Source organism: Hypomesus transpacificus, chromosome 17 (genome assembly GCF_021917145.1).
Source record: "Hypomesus transpacificus isolate Combined female chromosome 17, fHypTra1, whole genome shotgun sequence".
NCBI lineage: Eukaryota > Metazoa > Chordata > Actinopteri > Osmeriformes > Osmeridae > Hypomesus > Hypomesus transpacificus.
The window spans coordinates 14,468,672-14,493,648 of NC_061076.1; the positions used below are offsets into that span (position 1 = coordinate 14,468,672).

Genomic DNA, 24,977 nt, shown 5'->3' on the forward strand with positions numbered 1-24,977 from the left:
GAGAGAGAGAGAGAGAGAGAGAGAGAGAGAGAGAGAGAGAGAGAGAGAGAGAGAGAGAGAGAGAGAGAGAGAGAGAGAGAGAGAGAGAAAAGAAAGAGAGAGAGGGGGTGAGAGAGAGTGAAAGAGCGGGAGAGAGAGAGGGAGCGAGAGAGAGAGAGGGAAGGTCTTTTCTCTGAGACCTGTTGAACAGATCGATCTTAGGTTTAAAACAATCTCAACAAACACAACCGAGAATTTCTGGTAAGCTCTGTCTAGCCCTGTCTCGCAGCAGATTGGATTGCGAGTGAGGTGAGAGAGATCTTGTGCATTGTCTCCATGGTCTGCAGATCCTCCCTGATCCTCAGGCAAAATGGGCTAAGGGCTCCCATGATCCACTTCAGCCATAAAGCAGGCAGCCAACCAATCCAATCAACCACTTAAAGACCGCCACCAACGACCACAGGTCACTGCACACAATGCGACACAACTAACGATCCGCCATTGGGACGAGAGTCTCTACTCGTTTTGTGTGATAGTCTGGTAGCCATTTTTTTCTCTCTCTTCCCCTTCTCCTTGTTTAGTCATTTTCCACTCGTCTGTCTGCTCCTTCTGTGGGCTCTGATGTTGACACTTTGTGATGTTGAGGCCCATTGGTTTATCCTCAGAGCGTGGTGACTGGGTACCAATGAAGGGTGTTCTCCATGCTCAGTTGGCACACACACACACACACACACACACACACACACACACACACGCACACTTGCATGTACATCCACACACAAGAGCTGTTTGGACTAGGATGCCATGCTCAATAAAGTGATAGAGATCAATGTGTCGTTTCCTGTGTAAGATGAAGAGGTGATAGAGGGAATGGGAGAATACTGATGGGTCCTTTGGGAGCACTTAAAAGATCATGTGCTTTTAGACTCGTCTTTTTTAAGTGTTGCTTTACGACTTTGGGAATAAGCCTGGGAAGGAGAGAGGGAGTTTGTTAATGTGTGTCTGTATGTCTGTATATGTTTCTGTGTGCACATGGACATGTGTCTGTTACTTACAGGACAATCTGTGGTGATGTGTTTTTAAAATGCATGACATTGTAACGAACAGGACTAAGAACCTGGCAACGGATGAAAAAATGTCTGTCACATTTCAGATGTGAGCCTTCACGTGTTTAAATGTGGATCCAGAAGGATGGGAAGGGATGGCGGGGGACAAATGAGCTAAGAGGGCTATCATTTGACACCCTGGTCCTGAGACAGCAGAGACAGCCTGGGAACCGCAGTCCCTCCTCACACCGGAAGCGTCAGGGTTCAGAATGGGATCTGTCATCCACACGCTGGGAAGCTCTTCACACACACACACACACACACGCAGGCTGACAGGACACACAAACAGTAACAAACTCTGAATGAAAGCATGCATACTGTCACTCTTTTCTCTCTGTTTCACACACACGCACACACACACACACACACGCACTCGCACACACTCTGGCCTGGGAACAATCACAAGTGCTTATTATTGCAGGATTCGACTGCAAACCCAAACACCCACACACCCACAGATGGGAATGTACACAGGGCTGAGTATGTCCGTCCATCACACAGAGGCTTCAATGACCCCAGTCTGACGTGGATGTTCTTCTGAGAAGATTGGCTCTCTCAGATGGGCCTGGAGGATACAATACAGGGCCAGGTCAGGATTTGTGTGATTGTGCTGATGTGTGTGTGCGTGCAGAGGAGACGATACAGAAAGAAGGAGCCAAACAGTGAACCATACTGGACAGAGAGACAAGAAGAGAATTTCAAATCAAAGGAAAACTAGTAAGTATGCCAACTAGGTACCTCCTGGACACAGAGGGGTACCAGTCATGTCAACAACAACAAAAACACAGTCATAGATGAGAGATGAGGGGGGGAAAAGCAAAATATGACAGATTCTCAAGAACTATGAAGAGACATTGATTAAAAGAATCCATTGAGGGATGGTGGGTAGCGGTAGATGAAAAGGGAAGGATGGGGGTGTGCATGAGAGGAGGAGAAGAGTGGGAGGAGAAGAGGAAGGAGGGCTAGTAAAACAGGATGAGAAGTCTCTCATACAGAAAAAGAATTTCTCTTCAGGAAATGACTTTCACACAGTTTGTACAGTATGCCAAGAACCCTTTAACTCTTTCATGCTTTCCAACCCATACCATCGCCAAGGTCCAAAAAGATCCTTCAGTTAGTTTGGTTTCTCAGGTTATTAAACAGGGGCCATGCACAATACAACTGCAGGCCAACTGAGCCATGTGTTAAGTGTTGTTTCAAAAAGACTGAAACTGGGTGGGAATTGAGGTCCATTTATCTGCTGCTCTGACTGAAAATTATGATTTTCCAAAAGCGGTTTTCCAAAATGTAGCTGAGCAGTCACTTCTGACTGACTCCCTGGTCTCCCTAATATGTTGTGAGACTGTGAGCATTGGACACTCAATCATTAATGCATTTTGCAGACGCTTTATCCAAAGCGACTTCCAAAAGGAAGACTCAATCTCAGTCAAGATTGGAAACGCACACGATTTAGTTTTTTTACTGTATCACAAAGCTACTGCAATGTCATTACTCCATCTAACATCAATCAGGTCACAGGCTAGCGCTGGATAACAGTGCTGAATCTAGACTTTGTGAAAACCCATCAATCCTAAGGGCTGACCACTATTCATGAATCTAAACCCCCACAACCACATCCCTCAGTCAGGATGAATTACTGTTGTGTGTTTGCCGCTATGAAAATAGCTTCTAGTGGCATTTGCATTGACCATGCCCTCAGCAGGCCAAACTAAATAACAGCAGGAATGTGCAGCAGAAGGCTGCATGAGCCAACACCAGCAGAGGGGCCAGGGCACTGTGGGTGTCTGTTCACACTTCACGCACAGTACCCTTTCTCAATCTCTACAACCCTTCTCAAGGTCTTTTTAGTAGCAACTAAAGTAAGTCAACAGCAACAATCTCTCATTGTGAACCCCTGTGCAAGGTGGACAAAAACTGCGGACAAAAACTGCCGTATGTAGGACGCAAACAGTTGATTTATGTCTCTCCCCTCTTGCCATTCTCTGCATGTCATTTTCCTCCCATGAAAGTAAATATTTATGTAATTGTTGGTCTGGGGAGGCGGTGTGGTGTGTATCGCAGGGCGGGCGTTAGCTTGCCAAGCATGCTGCCATTTGAAGTGCATTAGGAGAGCAGGGCGAGAGTCCATGGGTCTCATGAAATCCAGATGTGCTCCTGGAACGCTAGGGTAGGGACAGCCAGGATTGGTGCGTGTGTGTGCTTGTGTGTGTGTGCATGTGATTGTGTGGGTGTGTGTGTGTGTGTGTGTGTGATTATGGCGGAGGCAGCAGAGTCTGATCAGACCCAGAGAGGGGATTTCCCTGCCCTGTCAGCAGGGTCCGAAGGTCACAGTAAGCTGGGCTACCACTGCTGCAACGTTCACACACACCCTTCAACACGCAAGTGACAACGTGTGGACAGATAGGGTGCAGAGTGGGAAGATGGTGAAGCAGTGGCAGTTCGTCGTTGGCACACGTTCGAAAACGTCTGACAGGAAGTCTTCCACGGACAAGTCTTCCACGGACAAGTCTTCCACGGACAAGTCTTCCACGGACAAGTCTTCCACAGACAAGTCTTCCACGGACAAGTCTTCCACGGACAAGTCTTCCACGGACAAGTCTTCCACAGACAAGTCTTCCACGGACAAGTCTTCCACGGACAAGTCTTCCACGGACAAGTCTTCCACGGACAAGTCTTCCACGGACAAGTCTTCCACGGACAAGTCTTCCACAGACAAGTCTTCCACAGACAAGTCTTCCACAGACAAGTATTCCACAGACAAGTCTTCCACAGACATGTTCCTTTGTCCTCCAAGGGTCGGCATCCAAGTGCCTCATGCCAGGGAACGAGGTCCTTTTCAGGTGGTTTGGTTCGGCTCCTGGGGCGGCGGGGGTGTGCCCGTCTGTGTATCTGTCTGTGGTGAGGAGGATGTGTGCGGTGGGGTTCTTGTTAAGAGGTGCAGCGAGGAGCTCAGACACAGGCCGTTGTTATTGTTTGGACTGTACCCCTGGTTTCCGTGAATTCTGACCCGTCAGGAAGCTGGGATTGGCCCCGGAGACAATGGTCTATTGTTATGGCGACCCACAACCTCTTCTGGGTTACAACAGGAAGCTGTCTTTGAACAGACACACTCACAGACACTCGCATACACACACAGACACACACGCACACATACAGACCCTCAAGCAGAGCCACACACTGGAACACTTAACACACACACACTGGAACACTTAACACACACACACTGGAACACTTAACACACACACACTGGAACACTTAACACACACACACTGGAACACTTAACACACACACACTGGAACACTTAACACACACACACTGGAACACTTAACACACACACACTGGAACACTTAGACAGTCTGTAGTACACATCCATGTTTTTCTGACAAAGTGTAAATATAGCCTGTGTTCATCCAGGATCCCAGGTTCCAGAGAACATGAGTGATGAGCCTCGGCCATATCAGGCCCTCAAGGTATCCTGTGAAACCTTCCACTCCCATCATTTTCCGTTGGTTCTGCTCGACTCGTTTTGCAAGGAAATTTAGGTTTAGTCCTGTCATAAATCATAAAATGATGGGTGTAGTGATCATTTCTAGACCACCTGAACCTACACCCAGTTTCTGAACTGAATGTAATGTAAGGTCCCAGAATTTCCCCTGAACACTGCTCATTGGAATGGAGGAGTTCATTGGAAGGAGCGTTCACTGAGGGGGTTTGGTGTGAGAAGTTTGATACCCATTCACAGAACAGATACTAGGGTTCCGTACCAACCAGCATGAGTCACAGATGAGATGATAAGAGGAGAAACAGAGAGTTAATCAGGGTCAGGGAAACCACAGTGAACCGAGTGGTCATGATCATGCAGTAGTAGAGACTCTCAGTCAGTTTGAGTCGTGAGTGAGTCAAGCTTTAATCCCCTGAGCCCCTTTTCGTGTGTGATGGACGGCCAGACTTGCCTGACAGAAACAGACTGTTGTGTTCATAGACACACACATCACACACTCGCCAGAGACATTGTGCACTCTCGCAAACAGATCCTCAGTTGGTGAGGATAAACAAATAAATACTCGGGAAGTTTGTTAGTATGTAAACATTCAGGTAAAGTTGGAAACAGAGTACTCTGTTTCACTCGAATCGTCTTTGTTCATTCTTCGAAATGGTTCTGTCATTTGAATTACTGCTATATTTACACCCAATGAAAACATATCCTGTCATGACAATGCTGTCCTCTTCTCCATTGTTATCCTCCCCCTGAGAGACAGTACTTATGGGGAGACATGGAGCCATCAGAAGCTGTGTAAAATGCCCCGGTGGGACCTCTAACTGTTGACCTGTTACAGAGGGTCACGACCTTTGGGAGCCATCTCTATGTCTGGAATCTTAAATACACACACACACACTCCCACACCCCCCACACATACACACGGATCCCACATGCACACACACATAGACTAATAGAGCATTTTTCGGGGTTAGCAACCCTCAAGTTTAATAGTACTCTGAGTGCATTTAACTACATGCATTCCTTAACAGGAAGTCCACACAATCAAAGAATGAAAGCGTTTGCTCACGGTCTGTGGCTATCTTGGTCTTGCTCTCCATTTCTGTTTGTGTGCTTTGCTTGAACGTCTAAATACATCCAACACAACATTTAACATGTGGTTAAACAAGTCTTTTTTTTTGTGCAAACCCTGCTTTGTAAGTCTGAATTAGTGGTGGTCAAGGAAGCTGTCTGTGCATGCAGTTCATATGTGTGGTAGGGCCTCTCATTTAGATAGTTATGTCACACACCCTGTAATTCTCATGTCAACTGGAACCATACTATTTTGGAAGACAACGGAGCGAGTAAGGTGTGAGCGTCACAATGACATGGATGTTGTTAGGCTTGTTTGTGTGGGAGAGAAAGGAGTAGGCCAGAGGGGGGCGGGGGGGTGGCGGGGCAGAGAGAGATAGAGCGAGGAATAGAGAAGAGAGAGAGGACAAGAAGGAGGGACAGAAAGCGTCTTCTGGGGAGGTGTTTTCCTGCCTTTAGAATCCACGACAGTGTCAGACAGAAAGCCTTGAGCATTCCACAGACGTTCTTGCCATGCCAACCAGACCGCTAATGCTAATATGCCGTTTTTACTGGGCCCTCCGTTAGTGTGCGCGTCCTGCGGTGGCCTCGACGGGGCCGGGTGGAAAACACAGCTCTGTGAATGCGGTTGGGCTGGGCTCCGTGGTGCCCGCGGCTCCGTGCCCAGATCCTTGTATAGTGTCCCGTGGTCGGGAGAGAAAGAGTGTTCTGGAATGTTCACTAGATCTACAAAACACCACAGACTTGGCTTGACTGGTACTGCTTGCTTTTTGAAAATTGCCCTCAACTTTAAGTCTCACTAGTGACCCTGCAAAAAAGTTACACAACTGCTATCCCAAGTGTCAATATGATTAGCAGCTGTTGCGGACAGTTGAGGACAATGATAAATGGTCCACAGCAGTGATTGGACACCACAGGGTCCAAGGGCATTATCTTCTTATTGATTCTTTTCACCACTGGTAGGCCAACATCGAGTTGCTGATTCGAAGCCAGGTCCATTGAGCAACTGGGAGCATTTCAATGGTCTCAGACAGACAGACTCTTTTCGAAATGACTTTCCTGTCATTGATAGATCCATTCTCCTGACCCACAGCTTTCAAACACTCCCTACTGAGATTCCTTCTGGCTGCCCAGAACGTGGAGTGAACACTGCATGATGTGTTACAGTGCTGACTGAGCATCTGTTGACAAAGTGCAGCAAAGCAGCAGTGACACAGTCAATCCGTCTGCAAACATCCTGTTTCCCCACAGCCCGACTGGCCCGTCGTCTTTAAGACAAATGGACCAGAACGGAGTTGCACAACAAATAGGACTAAAGTCGAATATTGAACAATCTCGGATTGTCGTTACCAGTATCACCCAGGGAGCATGGAAATATAAGACACATTCACGAAAGCAAATTCACAGGCCTTTGTTTTTTCTTTACCTGCCCCTCATCTCACATTAGATCTAGAACTTCAGGAAACCTAGACTGGGCAGATTTGAGGAACACTTCTCCTTTTCCTGTTTTCTTTCCTGCTACAGCGGAGGTGCGGGTGGCGTGTCTTTCAGACCAGCAGCCTGTGAGGCTCCAGGATATCTGGAGCTTGGGGGGGAGGGGGGGGGGGGGACACAGACAGAGATCCAGCTCCCATGTATCCCAGATGAACTCAACAGGTGATCTGAGTGTGTTCATTTGACTGAGCCGACCGACCAACACGAGAGACACCGAACAAGGGGCCCTTTTCCTGATCCGCTTTGATCAGCTTCCACATATCAAATATCTCTCAAATATATGACTATCTCTCTCACTGGTTTAAAACTACATGTGACTCCAGTGGGTTCCATGGCCAGGGGTACTACATGTGACTCCAGTGGGTTCCATGGCCAGGGGTACTACATGTGACTCCAGTGGGTTCCATGGCCAGGGGTACTACATGTGACTCCAGTGGGTTCCATGGCCAGGGGTACTACATGTGACTCCAGTGGGTTCCATGGCCAGGGGTACTACATGTGACTCCAGTGGGTTCCATGGCCAGGGGTACTACATGTGACTCCAGTGGGTTCCATGGCTAGGGGTACTACATGTGACTCCAGTGGGTTCCATGGCCAGGGGTACTACATGTGACTCCAGTGGGTTCCATGGCCAGGGGTACTACATGTGACTCCAGTGGGTTCCATGGCCAGGGGTACTACATGTGACTCCAGTGGGTTCCATGGCCAGGGGTACTACATGTGACTCCAGTGGGTTCCATGGCCAGGGGTACTACATGTGACTCCAGTGGGTTCCATGGCCAGGGGTACTACATGTGACTCCAGTGGGTTCCATGGCCAGGGGTACTACATGTGACTCCAGTGGGTTCCATGGCCAGGGGTACTACATGTGACTCCAGTGGGTTCCATGGCCAGGGGTACTACATGTGACTCCAGTGGGTTCCATGGCCAGGGGTACTACATGTGACTCCAGTGGGTTCCATGGCCAGGGGTATTACTTGTGACTCCAGTGGGTTCCATGGCCAGGGGTACTACATGTGACTCCAGTGGGTTCCATGGCCAGGGGTACTACATGTGACTCCAGTGGGTTCCATGGCCAGGGGTATTACTTGTGACTCCAGTGGGTTCCATGGCCAGGGGTACTACATGTGACTCCAGTGGGTTCCATGGCCAGGGGTACTACATGTGACTCCAGTGGGTTCCAGGGGTACTTTGAAGGACTCCTGAACCCCTCGGAAGGGGCCAGTGTGTGTGATCCTTTCAGAGCTGCATCATATTTTTCACTCCCGCTTTGTTTTTCCTCCCTGTTTGTTTTTAAAACATGAACTTTCCTCCCCCTCACTCTCTGAGACCCTCTGCGTTCTTCCTGCTGTTGTTGCATCTTCAGCGTTGATCCCGATTCTGAAACACAAAATCGTATGATCTTAAATCCACAATGTATTTGGAACACTCTCACGTTACAGTGTTGTTTCAGAGATAGAAATGACTGCAGATTTATTATGAGAGAAGGAACAGTACAGAGCTCCTATACCGTATAGCTTTTCATCAGAATTCTATGTCAACAAACACGAACGTGGATCAGCCCAAGCTTCAGCAAAGACCTTGAACCAGTGAACAACAAGTGTTGGACTTTTGGCCCATCATTAAAGCGCACTTGTGTTCCAGTCCGCCGCATGCAAATGGTCAACAAATGAGGGAGAAGGTTTTAAATCTGTCTCATCGTCTCACACCCCTAATCCCTATTTCACAGTCCTTGTTTTCCTAAAAAAAAGAGAAGAGAAAAGACACATTCTTCTCTGGGGACAAAGCGGTGATTCTCCTGGTCCCGTGAAGCTGCTCGGCCTGACCAAGAAATGGGGCTGAACGTGTCAGCTGAGTGAAAATGGATGAGGGGACAGGGTTGTGCTGATGTGATTTGTTGTGTAAGTACCATGCTTTGATTCTGTGTTGTGCTATTCTGTGCTGTTGTGCTGTTGTGTGCTGTTCTGTGCTGTTCTGTGCTGTTCTGTGCTCTGTCATCATATTTTAATCTGTTGTGTTGGAATGACACATTCCTCAACAGCAGCGCTGCCTCGGGCCTGGAGCAGTTGTCAATGCCCTCTCTGTCTCTCTGTCACCTCAGAAACGACAAGAACGAGGCCTGTTCCTCCAGGCCTGGACGGTGGTGTCGGAGGATTTTGTTGAGAGGGGAAACAGAGAAGAGGACACAGAAAAGAGAGACAGAGCTTGATACAATCAATACAACAGTTGTTTCTTATGACTATTTCTGTCTTGGACAGCCAGCTATATGTGCCGCTACACAGAACCACACATAGAGAGCTGACAAAATCAAAGATTTATTTGAGGATGATATGAGTGTCTATTGTTCTGCGGCACCCTGAGCATTGAGAGAAGACATCGCCCTACTCCTTGCTCGGTCAGAAACGTTTTACTTTTGGCCAAATGGTTGACTGTTGGGCTTGGTTGGCGGGAGACTGGGGTACACTGTAGCTGTATCTGCTTCTGTGCAGCTAGACAGTTTGTTTATTCAGGGGAGGCCCAGGGTACCGGGGTAGTCGGACATTTCCTGTCGGTGTGCCGAGAGAACAGACACGTCGACCTGCTGGGCACCCCATATTTCCTGTCTCACTCTGCACTGTAAATGAGAGACACATTCTCTTGGTTTAAAAAATAGTTTTTTTCTTTTGCCAGACTATACTTGCATACAGAGTGAACATTTTCTGATAGTGAAAGACTTTGTCTTTGGGGCATTATAATAGTGTGATCTGTCTGACAGTAGTTGCCATGATAATGTGTGTCTTGTAATTCATATACTTGTCTGAATATACAACTAGGCTATATATCAACTCAATATATTATATTTGTCAGAAATACCCCAAAGTCATTGCTAAAAGAAAGCAGGGCCCCCATGAAAATACAAAATAAATGATAAAGGAAACATTGTCCAATGGCGTTGTAATGAGCTCATTGAAGAGATAATGTGTTCTCATTGTGTAATGACGAAGCTGCCCTCCAACTGTTTTTATAGTGGGGTTTATGGTAACCTGCCTTAGTTTGTATTGTGAGTCAGGGATTCGCGTGTAACATGGTGAGTCATACTCACTGCAGGGGAGTGCTTCGACAATAAGCTGTAATTAAACAGATCAGACGAAACTCGACCGAAAAACGTTTCTTGTTCTTAGAAAATCAGTCCGTGTTGGGATATTCCAATTGAAATTCAATTGGGACTTCATTAAAGTGGGCCGCTTTGCCAGTGGGCCGGTGGGTGGATTGCCCCACCTTGTGGACAGCTGCAAGGCAAACAGAAGAAGACACGGGAATCGGGCAAGTCTGCGTGTAAATGGGCGTATCTCATTGTAAACGCTTGTAAAATATCAGTAGGTAGTCTCATAATGTCTTATCTAGCTTAATTCCTTGCATGGCTGTTTGAGCACTTGTGAATGGCTAACGGATAAATGTGTTTAGAAGAGTTTAGAATTTAGGCCTACTAGCCTACTGTGTTGACGTCGGAATAGTGGCACCTGTAGCAGTCATGTAGACTTTCTGTTAACATAATTTCTGTGTCTAACATGATGTGATCTATACATCTGGTTGCTTGTGAATAATTGCTGAAAGCTGATTGGTTGAGAAGGACATAACGCTTGGATGTTGAGTTGAGTATAGACGGGTGGTGTGACTCAGAGAAAAGTGCGACAAGTTGTCCCAGGTAACCCCCCCCCCCCCCCCCCCCCCCCCCCCCCCCCCGAACTACAGCAGAAAGGAAGGCAAACATCTTCTCACCGACTTGGACTTGGGACTTTAAAATGACCACGAGAAGAGTCAACCTGGTCTGAGGAGTCTATACATTGCAGTTCGTTTTGTCACTGAAAATGAGTGGTAAGTGGCCTAAATTATGCATTAGCCTATGTAAACTGTTAAGCATGCTTTTCTTTAATACATTTTTTAAAATATGTATATAAAAGGAACCAACTTTGCCACAGTGTGACTGGAATTTCAGGACTTTATGTCGGTGATACAGTGGGCAAGGCAGTCTCTAGCACATGAGTAACTAAGATCATTACTATCAACTCGATAACGTGTTTTGTAGGGTAGACCGTATGTTTGATACGCTAATGTGTCAATATGTTAGTCTACTGGGAGACTCAGATTCCTTAGCAGGTGAACCTGTCCTAACCTGCCTGTAATACCTTACCTTACCGAACAACACTGGCGGCCAAGCAGATGGAGTTGCAGTGTCAATTTGCTGCCTAAAAATGTACCTAATGAAATCATGTTTCGTTACAATTTATTATAAAAATGGCGTATTTCTAAATGGTAATGGCATGCTCAAACAAATAGGTCTTAACGTTTTAAATTACGTTTCAGATTAAACCGTTAACGTGAGCGAATTGGACAGGCAACAGAATAGCTGCTGGGATTTCTAGTTACATCGTAATACCGAGAAACATATTAACAACCGACTTGTCGAGTACTTTATAGGAGTTAGGCACAAACATCTCTACTTATGTGGGACTGGAAATAGAGTTAAGATGGAAATATAGCCGGACTGGACTGCAGTACAACTTAATTCAAAGCCGTTCCACTCCTTGATTCTTTATCAGTGCTGACCTCAAGTTCCTTCAAACGTAGGCCTAACACTTTACATTTGAAAGGTTCCTGGTGGGGAGATGTTTAACCAAGTCAGTCCACTTGCTAAAAGGCTGGTCAAGTTAATTAGTAGTGCAAACAAAGAGGTAGCCTACAGTTCTTAGTTCCTTATCTCAGCAGTAAGTCTGGTCTTAAGTACTGTATTTCTCACCCATTAGCTTGTAATAATCTGGGTTTCGTGGTGCAGTACTTCAAGACTACAGTCTACTTCAAGAAGCCCTTGGTATTCAGATTTGATCATGTTTTAGATATTAAACAAAATTGTTCCCACATGAGATAATATCTCAAATATTATTTGGTATAATTACTAAACATCTTAAATATTTCAGTACAATCAAAATATTATATCGTGCCCCCCCCCCCCCCAAGTTCTCTGCAGTAGGTTTTTGTCTGGGCTCCTTGCGTGTTTAGGACTGTGAAATGATTCACACAAGTGTTTGCATTCTTGGGTCATGAGGCATAATGTGAGCGCTGTACTGGTGTCCTCCCCTTTATGCTTTATGAGTGTTTGAGCTTAACCACCCCTTCACAGTCACCTCGTACCACGGAGAGCAAATGAATCAAAAAACTGTTGAGGCATCCTGTGTAGGTTCTGTCAGCAGGTCCTGTGTAGTGTACATAAGACATCTCTTGACCCACAGTCCATACATCACACCGCCTCATAGTGAGTGCTAACCCGAAGGCCAGTATTCAGTATTCCCTGGAGCCCAGGCAGTACATCTGACTCCCAACTATCTGCAGCAAACACTGCACGTCCAACCTTGTTTTCTACGTCATGCCTTTCAGCAGGTTCCGCAGAATGTGGAAGCACACGTCTTCCCATCTAACGCACCGACAGAGGTTAGGATTGGGGTTAGGACGAGGGTTCGAAAAAAAACCCGGATGTGACAAGATGAAATGAAACTGAACACGTACCGTGCTCACCACACGTCCACCGTCCTCCCCGTCCTGCTTCCCGAGGGTCGCATTCCTTGCTGCCCCTAGCAACAACGAAACCTAAAGCCGCGGCCCTCGCATGTCGCGGCACAGTATCCCGTGGTCTCACGCCACTGCGTGGACGCGTGCGTCAACCGGCACTGACGGATGTGCCGTCCGCCCCCTCCCCAGGCATCCAAATCTGGGCGACGGACTACGACGCGGGCGAGGAGGAGGGCGAGGAGGAGGGTCGCCCCACGTTCCCCTGGTCGGAGGAGCGCTGCGAGGAGCTGTGGGACCGGGTGGAGGGCGTGAGGCACAAGCTGACCCGTCTCCTCAACCCGGCCAAGCTCACGCCCTACCTGCGCCAGTGCAAAGTGATGGACGAACAGGACGAGGACGAGGTCCTCAACTCCACCCAGTACCCCCTGCGTATCAGCAAGGCCGGTGAGAGGGAGGGGGGGGGTTCGGGAAGGGGGGAGTGAGTGATAAGGGGGGGGGGAAAGATTGACAACAGGAAAGGATGGAACAGGTGTGTGGCTGAGTTAGTGAGTGAGTGAGACAGACAGTGAGAGAATGATAGAGGGTGGGAACGGTAGAAAGAGCCAGAGAGATCAAAAGGAAGAGGAGCAAAGTAAAGGGGAGGCAGAAGAGAAAGGGGTCGGCAGACAGAAACTGAGGGGAAACCCACCAAGGAGAGGCTGATGATGCAATAGTAGACAGAATGAGGTCATACATACCAGGTGCTTTATCAGGCCTCGCCTGCAGGATAGCAGTGCGGGTGTCGGTGCTCATTCATCTCTCCACCATGTCTTCGTATCTTCACTCAGCATGCACTCCCATCTCTCCTCAGGCCGCTTGATTGACATCCTGCGGGGGCGAGGCCAGCGGGGTCTACAGGCCTTCATGGAGTCTCTGGAGTTCTACCACCCAGACCAGTACACCCATCTGACTGGAGAGATGCCCACCCACCGCTGCTCCATCATGCTGGGTAGGCCCCAAGCCTCCACACCCCTCCTACCCCCTCCCAGCACCATGGGTTCTCCCCATCCTCCTCTATCCGACAGGACCCAACCTTCTCCATCACTCACAGAAATATCCCAGTCAAAACATGACCATCATCAACAGGCGCCTCAAACACAACTTCACAACACATACATACAGGGCACATCACATGACGGGGGACACCGCAAACAACACAGGACGCGAAGGGCACACAGTATCGCTCGGTCTGCACGCCCGTCGTCCGTCTGGACGTCTCCACCCACGGCGGAAGGAGCGTGACGTGTGTTTGTCCCCCAGACGAGGAGGGTCCGCAGGGCCTGACCCAGTTCCTGCTGCTGGAGGTCAACAAGCTGAGGGAGCAGCTGAGGGGCAGCCGCCTGTGCGAGCGCCGCCTGTCCCAGCGCTGCCGCGTGGCCGAGGAGGAGCGCAGCCGGGCCGAGCGCAAGGCCCAGGAGCTCCGCCACGACCGCCTGCAGCTGGAGAGGTGACGACGCAGCGGCAAAAACATTCACATGCCGTTGGTTTTTTTCAACGCATGTTGAGTATGAGGCCAAGAAGTGGACTTCAACCTTGTTTGTGTGTGGATTTCTGTATGGATGTGTACATGTGTGTGGGTATGTATGGGTGTGTGTGTGTGTGCATGTGTGGGTGTGTATGTGGGTGTGTCTGCATGGGTGTGTGTGTGTATGGTTGTGTGTGTATGTGTGTGCGTGTGTGTGTGATATACCATCCAGGCTGCGTCAGGACTGGGAGGCGGGGAGCAGGGAGCTTAGCAGGCTGAAGGACAGGCACCTGGAGCAGGCCATGAAGTACTCCCGTTCCCTGGAGGAGCAGGGCAAGGCTTCCGCACGCGAGAAGGAGCTGCTGGCTCAGGTAGAGGAGAGGAGAGGGAGACACTGGTGGGAGAGGGAGGCGGTGGGGTGGATGGAGGGGGTGGGGGAGAGGGAGAAAGCCGCTGAGACAAGCAGGGAGAGGAGATGAAGGAGGAAGCGGGAGCCATTATCTTGGCAAACAGCTGCCAGAGGAATGTGTAGAGAGGTGAAGAGATGCGATCGAAGTGTGAGGCTGTTGAAACTTGTCGTTCAGCCTTTTACACGAATATTCCCTAGAATAGAAAACTTTTTTCAAAAGGTGCAATGTAGTACGGCAACACAGGCTTAATTACTGTCTACCGATGTTTTATGAGCATGTAATTAGACGAGCCAGTATGAACCAGTCATGAGTCAACTTCTGACCCATTACCGAACTGAAATTGGCTTCCCCGCCCTGCTGTGAATTCCACCGTGTCGGGCTAACTGTATCCGAATGCGCAGGTGGAGCAGCTGAACAGCAGGCTGATGGAGGCGGAGAATCAGACGAGCAGTGACATGGTCTCCCCAGGGTCGGTCAAGAGGAACAGCAGGGTGGGCGACTGTGTGAGGAGCGCTCCCCCCGTCCCGGAGAAGCCGTTGCAGCTTAAAACCACCCAGAAGGGGGGTCACACTCAAACACAGGTGAGCTCCCCTCGCCCGCAGGATGAACAATGCATCATTAAGTTAGCATGTAAGTGTCCATATAAGCCTTTCTACCCACGTCAATATATTCACGAGGTAGAAATTACCTTCTCTGTATGGTTACCTAGTTCCTTCCCTGACGTCGATTGTTTTTTGCTCGGTTCCTCTTCCGCTTCTGAAACTCCCCGAAATACCACAGCTGCTGTCGCCGTAGGTCTAACTCGGTGACTGACTACTACCAGACTGGGGACTCAAGTATGCCGAGCTAAAGCCAAAGACGGACCTGCAGTCTCAGGCCTCAGCACTTCTCCCTGAACCACCTCTGTTACCCTGCATTTTGTTTCCGTGGGCCCAGGCTCTGATGGACATCGTGCACCAGGACCGCAGGGAGGCCGCCGAGCAGAGACACGAGCTGTGCGGTACCATCTCCAGACTGCAGGAGGAGCTGGAGGACGCGGAGGAACACAGGGACAAGGTGAGGAAACGGGTCCAGCGTTAGCCGCCAGCTAGCCTGAAAAAGTTCTGTTCCGTTCCAGTATTCTTCCTGTTATGTCAGAGGGATTCTTTAGCTCCTTTCAGTCGTAGGCTAGTGACAAAACGTCACGAAATGGACTGACCCTAGCCCTGTTGTGCTGTTGTTGACGGTTCTGTGATTTTTGTTGTTGCTGTTGTTGTGTAGCTGGAATCCCAGTGTGAGCAGCTGCAGCTGAAAGTGAGGACCCTCCAGCTGGACTGGGAGACGGAGCAGAAGAGGAGCATGTCCTACTTCAACCAGGTCGTGGAGCTGGAGAAGGAGAGAGACCAGGTGTGGTGGAGAAGTCGGGGAGATCACCCGCAGTGATCGCATCGCAGAGGGGTCAAGGGGTATGATGACGAAACGCCTGCCGAAGCTTAGGCTCATTCAGGACTGTGAATCGTCTCCATCCCCGTTAGGCACTACGCAGTCGAGACAGCCTGCAGTTGGAGTTTACTGACTGCCTATTGGACAAGAATCGTCTGCGTAAACGAATCGCTGAACTGGAGGCCAACGCGGAGCAGCAACAGAGAGAGCTGGAGAGAGAGAGGGAGAAGAGCAGGGAGCAGAGCGCCCCCTGTCTGGACTGTGTGAGTAGGACGTGGACGGACAAAACAACAAACTGTCACTCAGCCTCTCTTTCTCTCCCTGTCAATTTACTCACGCATGAGTCTTCCAGCAGTCTGTCTGAACATGCTAACAGAAACTACACATCTATTCAATCCGTGTACCTGTCTCATGTGAAGGCCTGTGTTGTCCTCTCTGATCCCTCCCTCCTCCTTTCTCACTCTATGCCCCCCTCCCTCCATGCCCCCCTCCCTCCTTGCCCCCCTCCCCCCAGTCCCACCTGTCTCTCTGCAGTGAGGAGCAGTGCTACGGCCCCTGCTGCTCTCAGGGCCTGAACACGGGCTTCAACCCTCAGCCCAACGGCAACCTGCTGCTTCGCAAGGTGTGGTTCCCCCCCCCCTGTCATCATTATCACCCTCGTCATCGTCATACTAAGCAGCGTGTTCCAACAACACCACGATGTGCTCATATGCTCGAACCACAGCTGCCAAGTCTCACGCTCTGACAGTGAGACTTGCGCACTTGAACCAGTTCACACACCTCACCATCTTATTTCTCACACTGAGAATCCCCCCACCCCCAAAGTTAAATCGCTTCTTCCTTTCTTTTTAGACGTATACATTTCCTCACTCGTCCTCGCGTTCCGGGAGATCCTCTCTGCATGCACTGTGAACGCTCGCGTGCAACATACAGTGCCCTCCAAAAGTATTGGAACAGTGAGGCGAATTCCTTTATTTTTGCTGTAGACTGAAAACATTTGGGCTTGACATCAAATAATGAACGTGAGACCAGAGATCAACGTTTCAGCTTTTATTTCCAGGTATTTACATCAGGATCTGATGCACAACTAAGAAAATATCACATTTTGTTTGAATCCACCCATTTGTCATGTGATCAAAAGTATTGGAACAGATATACTTAAAACATATTTAAGTGAATAAGACTTAATATTTAGTTGCAAATCCTTTGCTTTCAATAACTGCAGCAAGTCTGTGACCCATTGACGTCACCAAACTTTTGCATTCTTCCTTTTTGATGCTTTCCCAGGCTTTCACTGCAGCCGCTTTCAGTTGTTGTTTGTTTTGTGGGGTTCCTCCCTTCAGTCTCCTCTTAAGCAGGTAAAATGCATGCTCTATAGGGTTTAAGTCTGGAGATTGACTTGGCCAGTCTAATACCTTTCATTTCTTGCCCCTGATGAACTCCTTTGTTGTTTTGGCAGTGTGTTTTGGGTCGTTATCTTGCTGCATGATGAAGGCTCTGCCAATCAGTTTGGTTGCATCTTTCCTTAAATTGGCAGACAAAATGTTTCTGTAGACTTCCGAGTTCATTTTGCTGCTGCCATCATGTGTTACATCCTCAATGAAGATTAATGAGCCCGTCCCAGAAGAAGCCATGCAAGCCCAAGCCATGACATTACCTCCACCGTGTTTCACAGATGAGCTTGTGTGTTTGGGATCATGAGCAGTTCCTTTCTTTCTCCAAACTTTAGCCTTTCCATCACTTTGGTAAAAGTTAATCTTTGTCTCATCAGTCCATAAAACTTTGTCCCAGAATTTTTGAGGTTCATCTCTGTACTTTTTGGCAAATTCCAGCCTGGCCTTCCTATTCTTCTTGCTAATGAGTGGTTTGCATCTTCTGGTGTAGCCCTTGTACTTTTGTTCATGAAGTCTTCTGCGAACAGTAGATAGTGATACCTTCACTCCTGCCATCTGGAGGTTGTTGCTGATCTCACTAACAGTTGTTTTAGGGTCTTTCTTTACAGCTCTCACAATGTTTCTGTCATCAACTGCTGATGTTTTCCTTGGTCTACCTGTTCGACGTCTGTTACTTAGTACACCAGTAGTTTTCTTCTTCTTCAGGACATTCCAAATGGTTGTACTGGCTATGGCCAATGTTTCTGCAATGGCTCTGATTGATTTTCCATCTTCTCTAAGACTCACAATTGCTTGTTTTTCACCCAAAGACAGCGCTCTGGTTTTCATGTTGTTTTCACCTCTGAATACAGTCTGCATAGACAAAACCTATCTTACCCAATCTGAACCTGAGTGTAGACATTCAGTGGTATTTATTGATTGAATAATGTATGTAATAGGACACACCTGGGCAACAAAACACACCTGTCAGTCACATGTTCCAATACTTTTGCTCACGTGACAAATGGGTGGGTTCGAACAAAAAGGTGATATTTTCTAATTTGTGCATCAGATCCTGATGTAAATACCTGGAAATAAAAGCTGAAACGTTGATCTCTGGTTTCACATTCATCGTTTGATGTCAAGCCCAAATGTTTTCAGTCTACAGCAAAAATAAAGGAATTGGCCTCACTGTTCCAATACTTTTGGAGGGCACTGTAGTTACAACGGTGCAACATTTCTGCCTTGAGCAGGCTGTTTAAAAGGAGCTATTGTGAGCTGAATGTTGTGTTTGCCACCCACAGATTGCTCAAATTAAAGCGAGGATCGGTACGTTTTGCGAACGTAGGAATTTTGGCTTGAGTTCCAAATAACTCAGTCCAAAATAAAACATCTCACCAACTCCCTTCAAAGCGACTCGCCCAAAACACATGAACACTCGTAGACCGACAAGACAAGTATCCCTTCAAATCATTGGTTGTGTTTATTTCAGTCAACAGATATTTTTTTATTTTACTGTCAAACCTTTAGATGTATTAGTTGCTATCAGGATGTGAAGTGTATATTAGCTTTAATGCAAAAAATGTTTTTTTATGCACACTCGCTCGCATTACTAATTTATGTCCATATCAACGCTGTAATCAAACCTATGCCGTCGCCCCCAGTAGATCCCTGAATCATTTCAATATTCTTATTAAGGAATTTGTGCCTTGTGCTTATTAAAGACACACAATAAGCATTTTTAAGTTAAACTTCATCTTTACAGCACAACTTCTAGTGTGTGTCCCCAGGAACTGTCCTTGAGAAAATGGCAATGGGCCGTCCCCCCCAAAGTTGGGGAACAATTTTCATCCCTGCCCCAAACCACAAAAAATGCCTCTGAACTTTTGGTGAGACTTGGCAGCCCTCCTCTAATGTACCAACATCCCCCCCCCCCCCAAGTAACGCCATTCTTCCGATGTTGCAATGACTTCTCATTGTTGTACAAGAACAACAATCCAGGTCATAATTAGCGTGGCTCTACATGCTCTGCATGGAGTGAACAGAGTTTATCCCTGAGATTCACAGTGTTGACAGAGAAAGTTCCATCAGCATGTAGGTGCTTGTACTGGATCTCTCAATAAAACGGCAACCCTCCTCTGCCCATGAGATCACTTGATGGCTGGGTTTGTATCAGCTGTGTAGATAATCCTATCCACCAGGGTTAGGCAAGGAGATTCCCCAAGGAGGAAAGGAGAGGCTAGCTAGACAGTCATCTGTCCTTCATGTCTCTTTTTTCTGTTGACACAGACTCCCTCTAGAGGCCAAGAGAGTGAACATTCGGAAGGTGAGCTTTGCTACATTTCAGGGGCTTGGTTGGGTTGTGCAAATAAAAAAAACAAAATAAAACACTGTTAAGAACAAAGTGTGTTTGGTGTTAAATCCATGTCAAAATATGGATTTGGTCTGCATGCAGGTTCCCGCTCCAACTCAGATGAGAATCTGTTAACACCTGTAAGTCCTTCAGTTTTACTCTACATTTAACGTCCATGAATAAAATCAAAGCTGATCTACCTTTGATATACATGCTTCAGTTCTCTGGCCATGGCACAGACTCACTGTGTGCTCTTTGAACAATGTGTGGCTATGGAAAATGGGATGCTAAATAATTCACGAGTCTTGTGTTGTGCAGTATTTAGAAGGCAAACCATAACCCCCATTTCTAAGACAGGCTGCCTACCTGAACTTTCTTATCCTTACACCATCCAAATATTTATTCTCTAAATACTGTCCACTGTCCTCTTGTTATATTACGTATTGTATTCTGTATTCTGCGTCCTGCATTGATCTCTTTCTCGCTGCATGTGTCGATAGACCGAGGACAGTGAGAAGGATATCAACCGACTCTCCACCTTCCCCTTCCCTCCCTGCGTGAACTCCATAAACAGACGATTCAACACTGAGTAAGTCGGTCATGTAAAAATGTGACACCACTATACTTCTTCCTACTGTAAGTAGTTGAGGTCCACACAAGGCAACTCGATACGTGTAAATCTTCAAAAACCAGTTGTGTTTGACATATCTGTCATGATGTCATCCTCTGACAGGTTTGACCTGGACTCTTGGGGCAGTGATGAAAACGAGAACCTCACAGGTGTGGTGCAATTAGAACAAGGATCACTGCCTGCTTTCCATCTAGAATGTTCCTCAAATAATGTTTCAGTGTAGAGGAGCTCATTCCGGTCCTGGAGCTATAGCGTTTGTAAATCCAATTTTTCCGAATTACGTACGGCCATTGATTGTATTATTATAACCTTTATTTAACCAGGAGAGACCCATTGAGATTAAGAATCAATTTTTCAAGGGACTCACAGTGATGAGTCAGAGCTTTACAGTTTGTGTAATTTGTGCATGTGCATTGTGTTTTAAGAGTGGTTGTGTGGACGTTGTGTCTCATTGTGTGTTGTGTTCGCAGGAGACCAGAATGAGCCATCCCTATGGGACTCCTGCAGCTCTCTAAACTCTCACCTCTTCCCCCCTGACCTGGTCAACCTGCCGCCTGTCGCCCCTCACAAACCCAGCCCCAACCAACTGGGGTACGCCTCCGCCCCCTCCCCTGCTGTTAAGAACTGTCCCAAAAGTATGAGATATTGTACAGTATGCCAACAAGAAACATGATGATGTTTGCGTGTGTGTGTGTGTACCGTCCCCCTCCCGCAGAGTGGAGCTCCTCTCCCCAGCCCCTAGCCTCCCCACCTCGCCCAAACGGGGACGATGCAGCCTGGCCGATGACATCACCATCGTCGGGGGCAACCAGACGGGCATCTTCATCAGTAGCGTGAAGGCGGGCTCTACTGCTGAGACGTGTGGTCTGAAGGAGGGGACTGAGCTGCTGGAGGTGAGAGAGACGTGACTGACGACATGCAGAGGTGCATCAAGCAGTCGAGGCTGTAGATATAGACACGGTGGGAAGTGCCGTGGAACATAGAGACAAAGTTAGAAGCCCAGCAAAGTTGGAAATGAGATGAGAGGCTGTCAACCTTTAATGACCAAAACATTATTTACATTACATTTACATTTATTCATTTAGCAGACGCTTTTGTCCAAAGCGACTTCCAAGAGAGAGCTTCACAAAGTGCATAGGTCACTGATAATAACAACAAGATAGCCCCACAGCATTGCGGGTAGTCAAAAACAAGAAGTACATATTGTGGACAACCAAAAAATAGTGCTAAAGGGAAGAAACCATAAGAGCATGTAGTTAAACAAGTTAAAAATTACACAACATTGATCTCTAAGTGCAGGTGTACCTGTAGGAAAGCAATAAAAATAGGATTAACTAAAAAAAGAAGAATACAACAGTTTAAATCAGCTACCACTAACCAACAAGAGCAACAGTCTAAGCAAGAGTCATTGTGAACCTTGAGGAAACTAGCGTTGGATTCAGCAAACCATTCCTAAGTACCATTGTACTCCCGGAACAAGTGCGTCTTGAGCCTTCTCTTGAAGGTGGAGAGACAGTCCGTGTCTCTGATGGAGGTGGGGAGTTGATTCCACCACTGGGGTGCCAGGCAGGAGAAGAGCTTGTGCATAATCAAGAGCTTGATTATGGTCCCAACAGTGAATCGCTTCAAGTTTGTTCAGAGACTCGCTGTAGCGATACCGTAAACCCCATTCCTCTCTGACGTGGTTACCTATTCCACCATTCGACTTGATCCACAACATGGCTGCTCTTCCAACCACGTGACGTCCATGAACTCGGGTGTTGGTGACTCTGTTGTTCCCAGCTGGAGCGGGTGCTGTTCGGTGGGGGCAGCGTGGTGCTGGCACAGTGCACAGGAGAGGTGGCTCATTTCTCCCTGCAGTGGTGGGCAGAGCCCTCCTCACTCAAACACCAGCTCAACACTGAAGGTAAGCCTCTTCTTCCTCCTGTATGTCCCACTGCTGAGCTGGACTCACAACCACCGAATGGCCAAGCGATGATGGAAATGAAGTCGGAGTGCTGTCATTTCATTGTTTCAGAAAACCGCTTGAAGTCTGTAAGATGTAGCGCCTGTCCAGTTCTAAGGGAGTGTAAGGGAAAAGAGAATACTCTATGAGACCACCTCCTCCTCTCCTTCCCTCCTCAGCCTACTCCAAGCTGTGCACCCAGCTCTCCTCTCCCAACTTCCTGGGAGCTGACTCATTCTATGTACGCGTCAACATGGATCTGGGTTCCCATGGCGACTCCCCCTGCCTGAGGGTGCACTGTGATGACATCATCCACGTGACGGACACTCGCTACAACGGAAGGTACCAGTGGCGCTGCTCGCTGGTGGAGACCCGGACGGGCAAAGCCCTGCAGGCGGGCGCCATGCCCAACTACAACAGGTACAGTAGACCAACAGGGTGGAGGAGGGGAAGGGGTGGTGCAAAACTAATATATTAACACTTGAATTCTTAGAACTGTCCGTTAGGTCGACCGATGTATGCATGCCAGTTTTGGTAATTCTCCTCATTTCCCTCCGTCTGTCTCAGAGCTCAACAGCTGTTACTGGTGAGGCTACGCACCATGGCGTTGCAGAAGGATTTCAAGAAGAAGGTATTCCTCTAAATATAATCCGTTTCCGTATATCACCCTTCAAATGAACCGTGAGTGATCATTCAAAGTGAATATGGAAAAAGAAACAACTTGTTTTTCGCCATTCCTCTGTGTAGTTATACAAGAAGTTCTCCGAGCGCGTGCGATTGGTCAAGGCTGTATCCCCTAGCTGTCGTGGGATTGGTTCAACCCCCCAAGTTCTCTACACCCTTAGCCACCGTAAGGCCCTCTGACAATCGTGAACAAATCACTATCATTATCTAATTTGTATCTTTGGATGTCTTTTATATATTGTATATTGGGCTAGAAATTGATATGTTAACATGTGTGTTCTTGTATTTGTGTGTGTGTGTCTCAGGTCATGAGGACCACCTGATCCCCTACAGTATGGTCCAGCCTGTGCAGGTCAAAACCAAAAGACCCGTCATCTTCTCTCCTTCTCTGCTCTCCCATGCCCTGATAGAGAGACTGCTGCAGCCTGCAGATTCTGGGCTGGACTTCAACACCTGTCAACCAGGTACACACGCACACGCACACACACACACACTCACACACACACACACACACGCACACACACACACGCACACACACACACGCACATACACACACACACGCACACGCACACACACGCACACGCACTCAAGTGTTTTCTGACATGATGTAGGTCATGTCAGATACAGCAAATGTCTTGTTATTTCATCTTCCTGTCGTCCTCTGGTTGTGAATCCTCTCTGGTATCCCCGGTCCCCTGGTTGTTGTAGAACCCATCCCGGCCTTAGACAGGCGCGACAGGAAGGTCTTCCTGTTGGACTCTTCCAGCCCAGAGCAGGCTCTGGGCATACGGCTGCAGTCGATTCAAGATGTCATCAGCCAGGTAAAGCTCGGGCACGAAACACACGCACATACTTACGTCTTTTTTCTTCTGTCTCGGTTCTGACGTCTGGTTTCTTTGTGAATGCCAGGATAAGCATTGTCTGTTGGAGCTGGGTCTGGGCAGCGTTGAGCGTCTACTGAGACAGGGGGTCTACCCCATTGTCATTCACATCCGACCCAAGAACAAAAAACACAAGAAGCTGAGGTAGGGTTCCATTTATACATCTGTGATCCTTCCGGAGTTTGTAAGACGTGGCCCGCTTTACCTGTTTGTAATCCACTGTCATCTTCCTCAGTCTGAAGAAATAGAACATGTCTTCCCTTCTCAAAGCTCTCCTGCATGGTGGAGAGGCTCGTCATCCAAGACGTGCCATTTTGATTACAGGACAAAAGCTATAACCCATCAAATGTTTTCCACCTTCGGCAGGAAGTTGTTGTCGGGTCATAGGGAGGAGGGTGTGATGGAACAGGTGTGCCAGGCGGAGGAGCTGCAGCTGGAGAACCTCCCCTTGCTGTACCACACCCTGGAGCCCAGCACATGGAGCTGCACCGAGGAGCTGCTGTCTGCCTTACGCAATGCCATCCACAGCCAGCAGAGAGCGCTGGTCTGGGTCGAGCTGGACAGGATGCAATAGATGGCATCCGGTTGCATTTATCAACGTTTTTTCTGTATTTTTTTATAGTTATGGTTATATATTCTTTCAGGAAAAATACATTTCATTTGGTTCCTACTACGATAGTAAATGTTAATTTTATTCAGGGAGATGTTTCCGTTTTCTGCTTTACATGTAGTTTTACATGCAGTTTGAGTTTGAGACTCAAGTGATGTTCAGGGAGAGCTTGAAAAATAGATAGAGATACAGGTTAGATAAGTAGTCGAGTGACGACCGAGACGGTTTATCTGAGTTGGAGAGAAAGCATCATCCATGGATCTTATCGATTGACCAATGAATTGATGATGACAGAAATGGTCTTATAAAACAACTTCCAGGCTGCTGTGTTTTTTCTACTGAATTTTTACATTAAAATGATCAACATCGCTTCCAAAGTCGGACTTGTTATTTACATAACCCATATGTAAATACATTGAATGTACTGTATAATCTATAACCCTCATGTTCATGAAATTGTTTCAGTGCAAT

The 24,977-nt window shown here is 47.8% G+C and overlaps 2 protein-coding genes across 3 annotated transcripts in view; both read left to right on the top strand.

Moving 5' to 3' along the window:
• LOC124479268 (zinc finger protein 658B-like) overlaps positions 1-24,977 on the top strand; it is a 375,953-nt gene that overhangs the window by 41,976 nt on the left and 309,000 nt on the right. The gene's annotated exons all lie outside the window — the stretch shown is intronic.
• Positions 10,179-24,895, top strand: zmp:0000000896 (caspase recruitment domain-containing protein 11). 2 transcript variants are annotated; one of them, XM_047037896.1, is made up of 25 exons: positions 10,179-10,505; positions 10,882-11,004; positions 12,883-13,137; positions 13,544-13,681; positions 13,993-14,179; positions 14,430-14,568; positions 15,009-15,188; positions 15,544-15,663; positions 15,868-15,993; positions 16,122-16,292; positions 16,544-16,651; positions 19,692-19,728; positions 19,858-19,895; positions 20,256-20,344; positions 20,489-20,535; positions 20,857-20,977; positions 21,102-21,279; positions 22,169-22,292; positions 22,511-22,751; positions 22,899-22,962; positions 23,079-23,181; positions 23,321-23,479; positions 23,724-23,836; positions 23,925-24,040; positions 24,263-24,895. In XM_047037896.1, exons 2-25 carry the CDS (start codon positions 10,998-11,000, stop codon positions 24,468-24,470), a joined length of 3,069 nt encoding a protein of 1,022 aa, XP_046893852.1. In that variant the 5' UTR covers positions 10,179-10,505; positions 10,882-10,997; the 3' UTR covers positions 24,471-24,895. The 2 variants fall into 2 exon arrangements, with proteins under 2 accessions (XP_046893852.1, XP_046893851.1); XM_047037895.1 differs by having other exon boundaries at positions 10,179-11,004.